Here is a 16341-nt window from a genome sequence, read left to right on the forward strand (position 1 = left end):
AAACAAAAAGTTATTAAACTTAAAACGTTTCCGTTTTAAGTTAATAATGCACAATTAAATCACAGTTTGCACTTGTTATACATCCGTAGAATGGACTTAGAATACAGTCTCATTGGTTGACACATTATCAACGCAAAATCTGACACAGGGAGTTAATATCGGATGAGTAGCATTAGATGGACCTTTAACACCCGGGAAGGTTTAAATACATAATGATTAAGCCTAGTACATAATAATTGCTTATCTGCCAATTCATTGGCTATAAATAAAGGTTATATTCTAAACATGATCAGTTCAAAAAAATATAATTTATATTCACACGTAAATGAACGCCAACTTATTTTACTTTGCCTAAAATTTGCATCATTAGTATCTTTTCAATTGGTGTGACAGGTTACAATAATTTGCCAATAGCGCCACGAAAATCATGATTTGGACCTCGTTGTTTACATGTTTTAAGTAAGGGAAACGCCTAAAACTGTCCATAATGCCAGCGAAAAAACAACCTCGGCACTGCGTGTCTCGGACTGTTCTTTTTCTGACATAATGGATAGTTTTCGGCCTTTCACCCTAACTTAGTATAATTGATGCCTGTGTATGCCAAGAGGTGTGTTCTCAGCTTTTTTTCTTATTAGAGTAACGATATATGCCTTAATGTTTGGCAACATTTAACAGCAGTGTTAACGGAACCGGAAACAGGCTATTACTAGGTTAAAAAAATAAAGTAACATCCGTTTCTTAAAGATACTTGCATTTTAAAGAAGGGATCTGGAGGCCTTATGATGCCACTGATAGTTGCAGAGTCTAAATGTATGCCTCAAGAGACGTTCTCGCACTAGTGGAAATAAAGGCGAATACGTCCTAAAATTACGTTGTTTCGAGAATTTCTCGAAACGTTTACATATTTTGATATTCTATTGTGAGTAGAAATGTATAGGTTTTGATATAAGTCATCGTTCAACAAAAACAAACCATTAGTTCTGCAATACGTTAAGTAACTAATAAATAAACACTGTTTTCAAGGATAGCATAAACATTTTATCAACAGGTGTACAGAATAAATAAACAAAATATAAATAATTAAGATTGCATTTTCTTGACGTTTACTTCTTCAAAATATGTCCAAATTAAATATAAGTGTTTTTAGTAACGAACTGGTTCCAGTAATCAATTTTACACCCATCCATACATAAAGATATACATTCGACTAAACAACCCTTCTGACTCACATCACAGCCAGAGTCAGGTGTGTTAGGGTAAAAGGTTTCCACATACCTCGTAACTGTTACCAGTAGGTTTCCAGAAGATTGAACCACCCCGAAAATGTCTGGATGTCACTACATTTATGCATCCTAGAACGGTAACGAGAACTTCTAAGGAGAATTTTTGAACCATTTCTTTTCTTTGATACAGGATTTATTCCATACACGTTGAGCCCTAAGATAATATTAAAAGCTGCCACCTAGACGTATACGTTCGTACATGTAGTTTCATATATTTCTGGCGAATGCGTAAGATGTGTTTGTTTTATACCTATGATGTACTATGATTGACTTATATATCAAACACGGAAATCTTTGGTTAACCAAAATGTAAATTTTGACTGCAGTTTGTTTGATGTGTTATCTGTTTCATAAATCTTAAGTGAAAGTGCTTATGGAGGTCTCATAAATAAATCTTAAGTGAAAGTGTTTATGGAGGTCTCATAAATAAAGCTTAAGTAAGAGATATAACGGAGATGTTTGGTTAAATGTAATGTAGGTAAATACCCGTTCATGTCAAAATCATTCATCGTTTTTATTTATTGTAAGTAATTTTAAAGCTTACCTATCGCGTCCCGGCCATTTTGCGTATATTTTTTGAAGAGCATGCATACGTCCGGGTATTAAAGAGTAGGACGCTCTTGAAAACTCTATTGTAAATATGTCAATCGCTTAAATACATAATTGAAAGGGAAGTGATGCAGTGCTTTTATTTCATTGGATATTCAGCTGAAACTAGATTTATATACTGAAATGATTCGAGTAGGTTATTTGTATCTCAATTCAGGAAGACTATTACTTCACTGTAGAGATAAAACGATGATCGAGTACTTCCAAAAATGGATCGTTTACAATTGTCGCTATATGGTTAAATTGTCTGTTTATCTAAGAAAATATAAACTTGTAATATGTCTATCTGTTTTTGAGTGCACAACCGAATATTTATTTTATATATAAACAACCGGAAAGTATAAAATAAATGTTAGATATAATATCTGTCAGAAAAATAAAATGTTGTTTCAGTGTTGCATACAGTAAAATATCTGTTTGATATGGTATATAGTTTGGATATTTTAGCCCGCTCTCCTGCCCCAGATCAAACGTCAGTGTGCACGGGGCTGGGTTTAAAATTTTAAGACACCATTTGAAATGAATTCACGTCCGCAAACAATCTGCGCTTTCAAAAAACACACACTAAATAACTGTCATTTTACAATACAAAATGTTTGTTACAGTGTAAAAGTTTCACCTCGTGAACACCAAAAATACATATTCACTCGTGGCCATGCCAGCGCAATAAAAAAACATACCGCGGCTTTGTTATTTGCCATGATGGGCCTAGGATTTGAAGCTTTAAGAAACAGAACATGGTGGTGCAACGTCTGAACGGCACCCCTCCCCACAGCCGACAATTATATTGTTTAGTGTTTAAAGGTGGTATTAGGCCCTGTACTAATAACAAATTGTATATATTGAGTCATAAACGGTGCATTTTGGTGCATTTAATTCTTTAATCTCCGATATAGACATACAAAAGATTACTAAGACAACTTGATGTCCCATTGTCAACCTTTTAATGGAGACTATACGTAAAAGGTATAGCTTCTTAAATAAATAAGTGTTTATCTGTAAGACAAAGAAAAGTTTTAAGTCGATATATCGACTAAACATATACAGCCACTACATAAGTTATATAAATCAAAGAATTCCATATTGTTATGTATTAATTGAAATTTAATGTTGGGTTAATACAAAAACCTGATAGTATGAGTGTGTACTACACTATATAAATGTTAACTTAAATGACAGATAGAAAATCGTTGTTCGGACCGTGTATACATTATGGGAATGACTGATGTGTATACATCGGGGAAATACAACCGTTTTTCTGTCCTACTTGTATATATTGGGTGAAGACAACAGTTGTTGAGTCTGACGGGGATAGACTTGGGATAACTGTTTTGTCTGACGTGTAGACACTAGGGAAAGACGACCGTAGTTCCGTCTGACATGTATACATTTGAGAAAGACAACTGTTGTTTCGTTCCACATTTATACATTAGGATAGGGCAACCATTGTTTAATGTTACGTGTAAACATGCAAACAATCGTAATTCAGTCTGATGTTAAGTTCGTTTTTTTCAGTCTGATGTTAAGTTCGTCCCATAAAGGTTGTATCATCTGACATTCCCAGAATACGTTTTCTATTGTTTCTGTTTCTATGCTACAGAAGTCACATAGAGGTGTTGATTTGTTTAAAATTTATAAAGAAATTTATTTGTCGGTATTATTCTTAATGAAAATCTATACTAAAAACTGCGCAGACACGTGTCTATTGTATTAATATATGTTTGCCTGTAAATTGACTTCCATTTTTTGTCGTCATCTAAACTTGGAAATAATGTTCGCCATTTACTTTCTGACGACGGTTTTAAAATGTCTCTTTGCTGTAATGAATAAAGGAATTTATTAGCCTGTTTTGATTTCAGTAATTTATCAGTTAATTCATCTGGTGATATTTGGTTAATCGTTTCTGACATAAGTTCCGTTTTTAATGATTCTCGTATTGAATTAACCCATTGTTATGCTTTCTCCCGATTAATACACACCAGGCTGGAAAGTTCACTTCCTCCGATGTGTACATTTTAGACTTGATAACGTCTTTTTTCCTCTGAAGTATACACATCATACCTGACAACATTTGCAATCTGCCGATATACGAGTACACATCGAACTGGAAACCTTTGTATATCTACGAAGTCCTAAGATGGGCAAAAGCGCAAGTGAGAGTATCCGACTTATACGGTCGAAGGTTGGGATTAAATATGCTTCTTTTGTGTTCACGGACAAGTATCTTACCACTTGGCCACGTAACTATATTTTATCCATCCAAGCTTATGGGTTATGGGTTAGGTAAGTATAACGTTACATATTCCCTTGCCAAGTTCAAATTCGTCCTCGAATTATCAGGATTGAGGACAAGGTTTAACATGATCTCGTCGAAACCACGGGTAGGATATTGAGTATATATCGTTGGGCGCCAAGTGTCACAAGGTGAGAAAACTGTGAAGCTAGGCCGGGGCTCGAACTCCGGACCCCTCGCTATCAGGGCGAGTGCTTTACCGACTGAGCTACCGGACCGCTTACACACCTCTCAACACCCGTATAGGTAAGTTGAAACAAATATATGCGAATAAGCTCGGCTAGAACCACTTTTTTCTTATAGTGTGAAATGATTGACTGGTAGATCGGACTCCGACCGCAGTCAATTATCACCATGTACGAATAGAAAATCTGCTCGGTTTATGACATCCATCCTCAGTGGGGGTTAATTATATATACATATAGAAGACACTGGTCTATTAATGTTTAATTTCTGTATGTTGAAATGTCCCTGTATGGTGTCTGGACATTGACGCATACACGATTTATATGTTTTTTGGCCAAGTGTTTAATACCATGAAGTACAGATCGACTTTTGTCACAAACCACTATTTTTACGGAGTAACGTCCAAATTTCAACATTTTTCAAAACAATTGCAACCAATGCGGGGTCTAAGTTCCGATTATAAATACAACTTTCTTTTCATTTCGTTTTCCGGGTTGAACTTGGCAATGTAAAGAGGGATTTAAAATCTCTTTGCACAAATAGTCATCATGAGAAACCGGTGATTCGCGTGCAAGACTCATGCCTTGAAGGTCAATGGTAAAACTGGTAAGGGGTTATTGATCAACACCCTTTTCTGTCTGTTTCGGGTTGTTATCATGTCATATATAGGGACATTTTGAAATCACTTGGCAAAAATGTTCACCATGACAAGACGATGTGTCGCTTGCAAGACCCGTGTCTGTCATTAAAAGTTCCTTAAAACTTGATCATTCCGGGATGTTTCTTTGTCATCCGTAGGGGGATTTTCAAATAATCTGGAACAAATGTTTGTCATGAAAGGAGTGTGTTGTGAGCAAGACTTATTTCTGACAATCGTAGTCCGAGAATACATTTAAAGGTCATTGGTCAAAATTGCTTGTTATTTTGTTAGTCAGGGTTGTAGCTTGGCCATGCATTTAGGAATTTAAAAACCATTGTTCACCATAAACTCTCAATTCCTAGTCCGGACTGTGGTAAGCAGTTTATTGAAAGAACTTAGAATAACTCACATGTTCACCATGACAAGTTTGTGTGTTGCAAAAGCTTTGTCAGTGGTTCATAGATCAAGGTCACACTAAAGGTTCATTGGTCGAAATTTGTGGTACTTTTGATCGTCTGGACTGTTACATGCTAATACGCTTTGGATTTTAAAAGATTTAACGTGGAATTGAGAAATTGCTTCGAACATTTTTTGCCATGAGTACTTTGCCTTTCGAATAAACACAGCTAATTGAACATTATTATTCTTAAAAAATACTTTGGTATTTAAGTTCACAAATTTTCACAAAACTGTTTTATAACATATATTAAGTGGCAGACATTGCTGTTGTTTGCCGACAATGTAACAACCATATATATGGGGTATAAATTTACTCCTGTACATCTTTATGACTGATCGTCATACATCGTTCAATAAGCCTTAACATTCCTAATATACAAATAGAACACAACTTTTGCCGCATTGTGCGGTGTCTAGTGTTTAATATACCTTCGATCATTTATTTTTCATATATTAAGGTATCAACTGGCAATGACAATGCCTTCCAAAAGATATAATTTATTAATTGTACTATAGTTATATCTTTTATTTGATTATTTAATTTTGGGGGTTGGGGTTCACCAGACATCAATATAAATCGGTATCGCCATTTTCTTTGAAAAGGCACAATGTCAAATTTATTTAAAGGTTTTGAATGACGATGTTAAGTTTTTGTTTGTAATTATTTTCTTTTTTCGTCAGAGGCAACCGTAGTACCTACAATACTGCTAAGGTGCTAAGCTGACAGCAACGTACAGTCTGAAAAAATCACAAAACACGTATTTTTTGTACGAGATTGAAGTCTATACTTTTACTCCCGGCTTTTTACATTATTTAGTATGAACATTTTATGTTAATGTACATAATCAAGTTGTTTATCTCAAAGTAGAAAATATATAAATATGTACAAGTTACAGAAGTTAAATTAATTTGCATTTTCCTTAACTTTATTTTGCTAGTAACATTGTTAAGGCATATTCCCCATGATTTTGGCTATTATATACTACCAAAAAAAAATTCTTAAAAATATTATTGTCTTTTTTTAATTATTCTAAACTAACTTTCTGGCTGTGATCTTCCCTTCCATTTCCATCCAAGAAGATCGTCGTTTTCGAAATCCTCGCCGAGACAGTGTTTGGAAAACTTCTCAATTTCGCCCCACGGAACGTCTGTGAAATCCGGATCTCCGTCTGGAATCCCATCTCCGTCCTTGTCTTCACGGCGGTCCTTTATGTAAATGCATTAAAAAACAAATATGCAATCAAATGCAACACGCTTTTTAATTGTTAAAACTCGCTGAACTCGCTATCTATGAATACACAAACAGCAATATTGCATCAACAATAATTACTTTTAAACAGTATTTCCTAAATTAATCATGATTGTGAAGGGGCTAACTTTTATTTAAACCAAGCAAGGCAATCAACAGACTCACCATTTCTGTTCGCTCATATCATTTCGTTGTCCAACATGAGAATCCCTTGTTTAACTAATCCATTCAGACTGTCTTTCATTTAATTGATAGTTATGATTTTTTTCTGAAATAATTTTAAACTCTCTAAATTTGACGAATCACTTGTACAGTAATTTAAGTGGATTTGAATTGGTATATTTGGCACGTGAATGCAATATTTTTTTGACAAAATGTATATGTCATACTGATTTATTTATATGGGGTCTAACTTTTTCCCTATGAAATCTTATTCGAAGATGTTCATTGTATTCAAGAAAAAAAGTCCAGTTCTGAGTAATGGGCCTCTAACTAGTACAGTTAACCTGAATACACCATGTCAGCAAAACACTTCTTAAAGACAAAACAAACCGACCATGGTCCGTTTTGGTTTGAATGCAGGATAGTGTTTTAATTGTTTCTCCTTCATTTTCTTTTAATATTCATAACCACAAACAAAGAGTTTTTTGCTTACTCGGACATAGATGAGAACAGCGATTCTTGGACACTTTCCGCACACTATTTCAGTCACATCTCTACAGTGGTACGTTATCAAGTACTCTGCTGGCGAACAACTCAAAACTCTGAAGTCTCGATTTTCCGGTTCCGCTACAAAAACAATTGTGTCATACAAATTACAAATTTCGAGGGGCGTTTTACTGTCTTAATCAATGATGATGATGATGATGATGATGATGATGATGATGATGATGATGACTGCAATTAAAACAACAAATTCCGTTGAAACTTTATATATCGTATTTGTACCATTTCAAAGATATGACAAAAAAGTTGTTTGGTTTGCCAGCATTTATCTTCTTTGTTTGATATTGATTTAAAATATAAAAAAAACAAAAACGTTTTGATTTTTGCGAAAAATTCTCTCACAAAATTATTGCACTTAAACGTATCGGTACTAGGGCTAACCAATTATAATATTACACAGAAGAGAAGTGTTCCTAGAATGTAATAAAAGAAATCACAAAAGGATAACACCAATGCGGAAGTGACTGCTCAGTGATACATTGTTTACTGCCTTATACATGGCAAGTCAATGTATCGTTTGACCATGTCAGGACATGGGCTACTTTCCATCTCCCATCATGTTTTCAAGCGGAATGATTTGTGATTTGAACTCGCTGAACAAAAAGATCTACTGGGTCTACTTTTTTGTAAACTATTTTATCGCATTTGTGTAATCCTATCCGGGTTCTTGAAACCTTCTAGCATTGGGTACTCAGGCCAATCGGACACTTGACCCAATTTTTTTATTGCTTAATGTTAAGTACACAGATGGAACTTTCATCCATTATATATAGATTGGTTCTGCGTGCAAATTGGTCAATATTATGTATAATGTATAGACTATATGATTGTTGGTCTCTAACATACTACTTTTAATAAATACTAATTAATTTACCCGACCCTTTGTTAATGACCTAGAGTTCACACATTCGGAAAAAGTTTGTTAGACAACCATTTGCTGCAAGAGTATTAGCAAGTTATTACCTATTGATATGCTTTCTAACATAACAGAATATTCTTTGATAGGGAATACGTTTCTACCGAGCTCCATACAAATGCATGTTGGAAGCTCAATGTGGCCTTTAGAGTGTTAACAATAAACTGTTAACCATGGGTAATGTACTACGGATGATGAACATTGACCGGTCACAACAGCTCACCTTCAGCACAGATGCTTAGGCGAGATATAGATAATATATATAACTTGCATATTCCTTACGGAAGACTGCAATATCGTCACGAATCCCTGGATATATCACATCAAAGCTCTGGCAGCTGTCGCCCGCCCTGTTAAAAAAGTATAATGTACCGAATGAAATTAATAGCGTACATCAACTTATTTATAAGGGATTTGTAATCAGATGAAAACATATACCTTTCGTGTATTTAATTTAGAAAATTACATGATAATCGCAGACATTGGGTAATATTGATCATAATCTTAATAATACGAAACATTGAAAACTACAGGGGCAAGCCTAGTAGATAAATGTCATGGGCGTCCCGACCCATTGCCTCAATCAATTTTTCGAAACTTCGGAAGCAGGATTGAATGGCTTGTTGCAATTAGCCAAACAACATACTTAAGTTTGATTTTGATATATGAAACATAGTTAATTATGATTATCATAAAGAAAATTCCCATTTAAAGTCCAAAATTTCTAAAAGATGTAATAATTACGCACATAACTTAAAAACTAAAAATGTGTGATAAGCTAAATCCTGTTATAAGGGACTTACGCATATGCGAATGTTGACACAATACTGCCGTCGGGTTGTTCTGTAAACCGACGCTGGGTAGATATAGCGGAGGTTAACCGTAAGGTGTCGATCACGTAGGCCGAGACGTATACCCTGTTGACAACCTGTTAACAGTAAAGTTAGCTTGTATGTGTTTCCGAATTATTACTTCGGTGTCGCTGCACAGGATTTCTTACCCCAGATCGAGTTTATTTTGAGATATCGATATGCAAATCGATATTGCAGTTCAATTTATCTTGATAAAGACAGGGATTTTCTTTGACCGCGAGGTATCGATATAGTGCCAAAAATCCTGTACGAGGACGCCTTGGATACAGTCGCGTTTTGTTCATCTATTATTTTTATTCATTATTACATGGTAAGTCATGATAATTAAGTAGTATTGATAAGTTAAATTTAAGCTGAACGCCTTTATATAACCGTTTTAGACCATACCGAAGTATTTAAATGATAAGTGCCAGTTTTCACACTCAAACAATATATAGTAGGCTTCCCGGCAAGAAATAAACAGACATCGTGCCGTAGATAAAGCCAAAATTATTATTTTTTGCAACGTTCGATATACGAATGTTGATAGTAGACTGCTCCAAATGAAAAACCATTTTGCATAATCTTTATTATAATAAGGAAGCATGCTTTGTAGACAGCAGAAACACCTTGGTTCACAAAAGATACTTGCGTATTTTAGAAAGTCTTCCGTGGGCACAGCACACTTGTCTGGAGGAAAGGGCAATCCGATTTCACCTCCAGGCATCTCGTTATTCCCCTTTGGACATTGTACGTGAGCGTTGACTGCGGTGACACACAGCACGACAATAAAACATCGACGAAGAAGGTCCATGGCCGTCTATCTATGAGCGATCCTCGGATGAAACGTTAGACACTTTACACGTGTATTCTGCAACACAGTTTGCATATACCGAAAATAAATATAGAAAATGCCGCGTTATCGCTGACATAACAAATTCGGTTGACTGACGTCCTGACCGACAAGTTGCTTTGTTATTTAATCTACTCTCAACGGATGAACGTATTTTGAAATCGGACAAAAGCATTTTAAATAGAATAGGTATTAACCACGATATGAAGTATACGTGGTTCTTAAATCTAATTTTCTTGTGAATGATTTGACCAAACAGCTTAAGAGTGAAAACTTGATGCACACTGTTCAACTGAGCCTCATTTTCCAACCCTGCCTCTCCCTTACCCCTCCCCTTCCTTCATCCCCACATTATATTCAAAATATAGACTGATATTGTTGCATTTTGTTCTTCATTTCCTGAATGTCATTATACTATACTAACTACACCCCTAATGGCCAGGCTTAGTATATTTGTACGAGTAGTAACAGAAGGTAAATGTGTATTTTAAAAAAAATATACGCTTCATTGCTCATTATTGAAGACTTTTAATCCTTATATTTTTATTGATTTAAATTGTACAACTTGGTCATGAAAATCGAATTTTTTTCTTGACTTTCTGTTCGTTGATTGTGCACCTTACATTGGTTAAAATAACATTTCGTGTACCTTTCTTAAAGATATTTCATTGAAATTGAGCGCATCTGCTACATAATGTTCGTAATTATAACGAGTCGATTCCCCCTCGTCAATGGCGAGTGTGTTAAAGGCTCAGATAACCGTGAATGGTAATATTCATAAAGTAAACCATAGTGCATTGTTTGTAGAATTTCATATTTGTTTATAAGAACTTTAGTGAAATTCATATGTTCATGATTGAGGGAAGAATGACGCGTACAAGCAGCTACTCCTTCCAAAATAATTGGATGGTTATTATAATATAGATAGATAAAAGTAACAACACAATTTAACATATAAAGTTTAAAAATGACGCTTGATGAAAACAAAGGAGTTGTTCTACTGAGTAAAAATGCTAATATATTATCACGTATCAAATCATGACTTTCGGTGAGGATTTCATACCAAAATACAAAAAACATCCATGTTTTGAATGAGATTTTTTAAGCTACCATTAAATTTCAAGATTCAGGAATATTGTTGCACTGATCTTCAACCATTCTGTGGTCGCAATCGATCTCGATGTGAAATATGTTTTTTGGATGGTAGATGCAAACTTATTATACGTAAAATTGGTCGTATAACGTGCATTTAACAACATCTGTTTAACGCTATGTACACCGCATACATTAGTGGTTGATTGCATCAGATCTCGGCTTGCCATAAATAAGAATAGAGAACTAGCTCGATAAATTATTAATTTCTAATGATTTGTTTTTCCTGTTGTAATAAATAAGTACCCTTTATTTAACTATCGTAGTGTCATAAACACTTTTCTGTAAAGCCGAGGGTCTTCGTAAGAACGTTTTAATTAGTTTAAATGCGACTACGTTTACGACTGTTATACGATACAGTTTCATTGGGCAGGATTTATAAGAGACAAATGTACGATAATGTTCATTTTATATATGCATGTCGTATTAGGGAGTTTTTTCACAGTACGTCATCGTACAAGGTAATGGCGTTACTAGTTTACGGTCGCTTCCATTATAAGTTGGTTCGTACGATATAACATGTACTGGAAGGTGAATTAAGGGAGTCGGTCCTAAATCGACGTCGACAATGAATCGAGACAAGTTAAAATAAAACAAAAAAAATTGCCATCACTTGTATTGTAATGGCATTTGGATGCAATTGGATAACCGTCAATTTATTTTCAGCACTTCAAATAATATATTGTTATTATATTGGAATTATTGCACCTAACAGTATCTATTTACGATGCCACGGAATAGCGTATGGTGTCACATGAAAGTGTCAGTCTTGCTAGGTTGATAGCGGTAATGTACATGCAAGATATAACACTGGAAGGAACTACCCATTTTTAATTTTGTGCCATTGCGAAGCCGTGATCTTAAACGTTTGGGTCAAAATTCAAGAATTTTACAAGACAATTGATTCTTACACAATGGCTCTCGCTAATATTAATTCATTTCTGTTTAGGTGATCATTCCTATCTTTAGCTACTAAGTGGTCAAACTGCCATAGCGTTTTATTAGCATAGGAACTTCATAACCGTTACCGGCATGTGTCGATTAGATATTCTGAGAATAGAAGGAACAGTCAATCGCATTAGCATATGCTTAGGATGACCTAAGACTTGAATACTTATTATCAAAGGACCTGCCTTTTACTTCGCTCATATCTTACTTAGTTCTATCGAGATCAAATGCCTTCGCCTCAGGTCAACTAAGATACTGTCAAGAAAGTAGTTTAATTACTCTGTTTACTAAAACTCTGTCAAAAGTAGTTGATTTACTCTGTTTACTAAACCTCTGTTAAAAGGGTTTGGCCTAGCTTAAATTGACGTCACTGAAACTGTTGATTGACAAGCTCCTTTTTGTGGCGATCGCAAGTTACATCTTTTGATTATTATCACGTTATGTAAAGGGTATCACATGATGTCGTTAAACTGTAAAGAGTTATTCAGAAAAAACTTCTGTATAGTCAACTGCAGTCGGGGTCAATAAGTTAGAAAGTTTAGAGTCAGGCAGTCAATCTGAGTCTGGGTTATATTCTGGAAAGCGGTTAAAATCTGAGAAAATGCATTTGGGTTTAATCTTGAGGTCTGTGGACCGAGCTGAGGTGGTTAAGTCTTGAGAGTCAGCTTTTCTCTCGTTTAATAGAAGAAATTAAGTGACAACTAAGAAATAAAATATTGCTTTCAATAAAACTTGTATCATCGGCCGTGATTGTTTTGACTTTATAAATTTACGATCGAACGGCTTAGTGTATACGACGCGGATCGGTGTTATGGCTCCCCTGCTTGTTTGTTCACAAATGCTTCAATATAATAAGGTTTAGCCTCTAAAAATAATGTTGGGTTTCGGGTATCACAGTAGGGTAGGTAGGTAGAAAACCTTTTTTTCGAAATTGATTACATATTTATATACAAATTGACATAAGTGTTGCCAGAAAAATGAAAACAAATAAATAGAAATAGAAAAAATATGGTTGACACTTTAAAAACGTTCAGTCTTATATCTATTACAAACACTTAATTTTTGTAAATGTGTATTTACGGATGAAAACAGGTTCGATCTGTTAAAAACACAACAACATAAAATAAAGATATGAAATGTTTTCTTATGAATACGACTGAGTAAAATATCGGTTGTACATACACCAAGATTGCAACGGTTTATACATTTTTTTAAATTTGAATTTAAAATGGCCAACCAGAATACAAGAAACTCATAAAATGTGTCAGAAATTGATACTACCAAACATCCAACAATTAACATAATAAAATTAAACTATTATGATTCAACAAATTAATTAAAGCTTACCAGAAAAATCCTAGACTTGAAGAACACTCCTAATATCCAAGGCGACTCTTCCTCTACAGACTGTCAATATTCAATCCTTTTCCTGCTGCGAAACAATATACTCATAAATGTTTGAATTGGTATCAAATTAAAAGCTCTTTAAGCTCTGAAAGCTGTCGTTTCATCATGCGCACGCATGTTCAACGTTGAATTTCCGAATGCGCATGCATTCAATTCCGAAGTTCTGCGCAAATATTTAAAGTACAAAGATGAAATAAGTACGAGTTAATTAATGCAGTACCATATGCTTCATAAGTATTGCTTGAATATATTACAATCATCGATGTTTGAACATGAAATTCAATAAAATGCAATCATTTACAGATTTATATGAGTAAAGCTTTATATTGAAATATTATGTGCAAGTTGATTTTCTATCTTATGTTAAATTCTAAAATTTGAATATTATTATCGACTATATATATATATATCAGAATTCAGAGTTTATTAAACATGGAGTTTGACGCGTACATTATAAACAAATCTAGCAAACAGACATACGGCAATTTCAGAAGATGCAGATCATGCTCAACGACACTGGGGATATACAACATGACGCTGACAATATGACACAAAGATGGGAAAAACAACATGACGCTGACAATAACACACATAGGGGATGAACAATATGACGCTGACAATATAACACACTGATGGGATAATAAACATGACGCTGACAAAATAAACACTCAGATGGAATATACAACATGAAGCTGACAATATAAAACACAGAGGGGATATACAACATGAAAATTTAAAACACAGAGGAACTAAAATACTTGACGCTGACAATATAACACACCGATGGAATAAACAACATGACGCTGACAATGACACACAGAGGGGATATACAACAAGACGCTGACAATATAACAGACTGACTGGATAAACAACTTGACGCTGACAATATAACACACTGAGGGGATATAAAACATGACGCTGAAAATATAACACACAGATGGCTTATTCAACATGACGCTGACAATAAAACACACAGATGGGACATACAACATGACGCTGACAATATAACACACAGATGGGACATAAAACATGCCACTGACAATAAAATACACAGATGGGACATACAACATGACGCTGACTATATAACACACGAATAGGATAAATAATAAAACGCTGACAATATAACACACATATGGGATAATAACAATGACGCTGAAAAAAACACCGCGATGGAATATACAACATGACGCTGAAAATATAAAACACAGAGGGTATATAAACATGACGCTGACAATATAAACAAAGAGTGAATATACAACATGACGCTAAAACACAGACGAAATAAAATATTTGACGCTGATAATATAACACACAGATAGGATAAACAACATGACACTGACAATAACATACAATATGAAACACTAAGGGGATATCAGACATGACGCTGACAAAATAACACACAGATGGCAAATACAACGAGACGCTGACAATAAAACACACTGGGGGTATAAACAGCATAGCTCTGACAATATAACACACTGAGGAGACATACAACTTAACGCTGACAATTTAACACACAGATGGGACATACAACATGACGCTGACAATGTTACACACAGAGGGGATAAACAACATGGGGCTGACAATATATCAAACAGAGGGGATAAAATACATGGCGCTGACAAGAGAGCACACAGATGGGATATACAACATGGCGCTGACAATATAACACACTGATGGGAAAAACATAATGGAGCTGACAATATTAAACACAGATGGAATGAACAACACGACGCTGACAATATAACACACAGAGTGAATATACAACATGGTGCTGACAATATTAAACACGTATGGGATATACAACATGGCGCTGAAAATATTATACACGTATGGGATATACAACATGGCGCTGACAATAAAACCCACAGAGGTTATAAACAACATGACGCTGACAATATAACACACAGGTGGGATAAACAATATGGCGCTGACAATAAAGCACACATAGGTTATAAACAACATGACGCTGACAATTGTGCACAAATTGGATAAACAACATGACGCTGATAATAAAGCACACAGAGGTTACAAACAACATGGCGCTTATAATAAAGACCACAGAGGTTTTAAACAATATCGCGCTGAAAATAAAGCACACAGAGGTTGTAACAACATGGCGCTGACAATAAAGACCACAGAGGTTATAAACAACATGGCGCTGACAATAAAGCACACAGAGGTTATAAACAACATGACGCTGACAATATAACACACAGATGGGATAAACACCATGACGCTGACAATATAACACACAGATGGAATAAAGAACATGACGTTTAAGCTATAACACACAGGGAGGATATACAACATGACGCTGAAAATAAAATAATAATATGGGCTGTTCAAAATGGCGCTGCCAATATAACACACATATGGGATATACAACATGAGGCTGACAATATAATACACAGATGGGATAATCATTATAGCGCTGACAATTAGTGTTGAAACGATTATCGAGTACAATCGATAAATCGTCGCTGAAAAAAATACTATGCAAATACCGGGGATCCCGGCTCGATGCATTCTGTTTTTGAAACCGGTTTTGGTATCTTTTGTTATTAACTAATTTACTCTTTTGCGAAGGTTTTTTTAAATTAAGATATTCTAATGGAATGCAATATAATAGGTTATTAAATGTTAAGCTGGTTCACAATGTTTTGATATGCTTTTACATGGATAAAATGCTAAGATAACATACTTGCTGCGGTGTGCATCATTTTGCAATTGATGTGCAATTATTAAGTATGTGTTGTGTTGTTATGT

The 16341-nt window shown here is 34.9% G+C and overlaps 1 protein-coding gene across 1 annotated transcript; it reads right to left on the reverse strand.

Annotated features, from left to right (window-relative positions):
• Positions 1-5981: 5981 nt before the first annotated feature.
• On the reverse strand, positions 5982-13681 carry LOC128219802 (uncharacterized). The gene is made up of 7 exons (XM_052927841.1): positions 13513-13681; positions 9865-10083; positions 9165-9289; positions 8644-8711; positions 7375-7508; positions 6511-6676; positions 5982-6208 (listed from the first exon to the last, which is right to left on the reverse strand). The coding sequence occupies exons 2-7, from the start codon at positions 10024-10026 to the stop codon at positions 6186-6188; spliced, it is 678 nt and encodes a 225-aa protein (XP_052783801.1). The 5' UTR covers positions 10027-10083; positions 13513-13681; the 3' UTR covers positions 5982-6185.
• Positions 13682-16341: the final 2660 nt, after the last annotated feature.

This window comes from Mya arenaria, chromosome 15, assembly GCF_026914265.1.
Source record: "Mya arenaria isolate MELC-2E11 chromosome 15, ASM2691426v1".
Lineage (NCBI taxonomy): Eukaryota > Metazoa > Mollusca > Bivalvia > Myida > Myidae > Mya > Mya arenaria.

Excerpts from the sequence above, each read along its gene's own strand:
- LOC128219802 (XM_052927841.1), bottom strand. The coding sequence starts at position 10,026 with ATGGACCTTCTTCGTCGATGTTTTATTGTCGTGCTGTGTGTCACCGCA. Across the intron at positions 8,712-9,164 it reads GTGTCAACATTCGCATATGC|GGCGGGCGACAGCTGCCAGA; the intron begins GTAAGTCCCTTA and ends CTTTTTTAACAG. Across the intron at positions 6,677-7,374 it reads CTGTTCTCATCTATGTCCGA|GACCGCCGTGAAGACAAGGA; the intron begins GTAAGCAAAAAA and ends ATTTACATAAAG.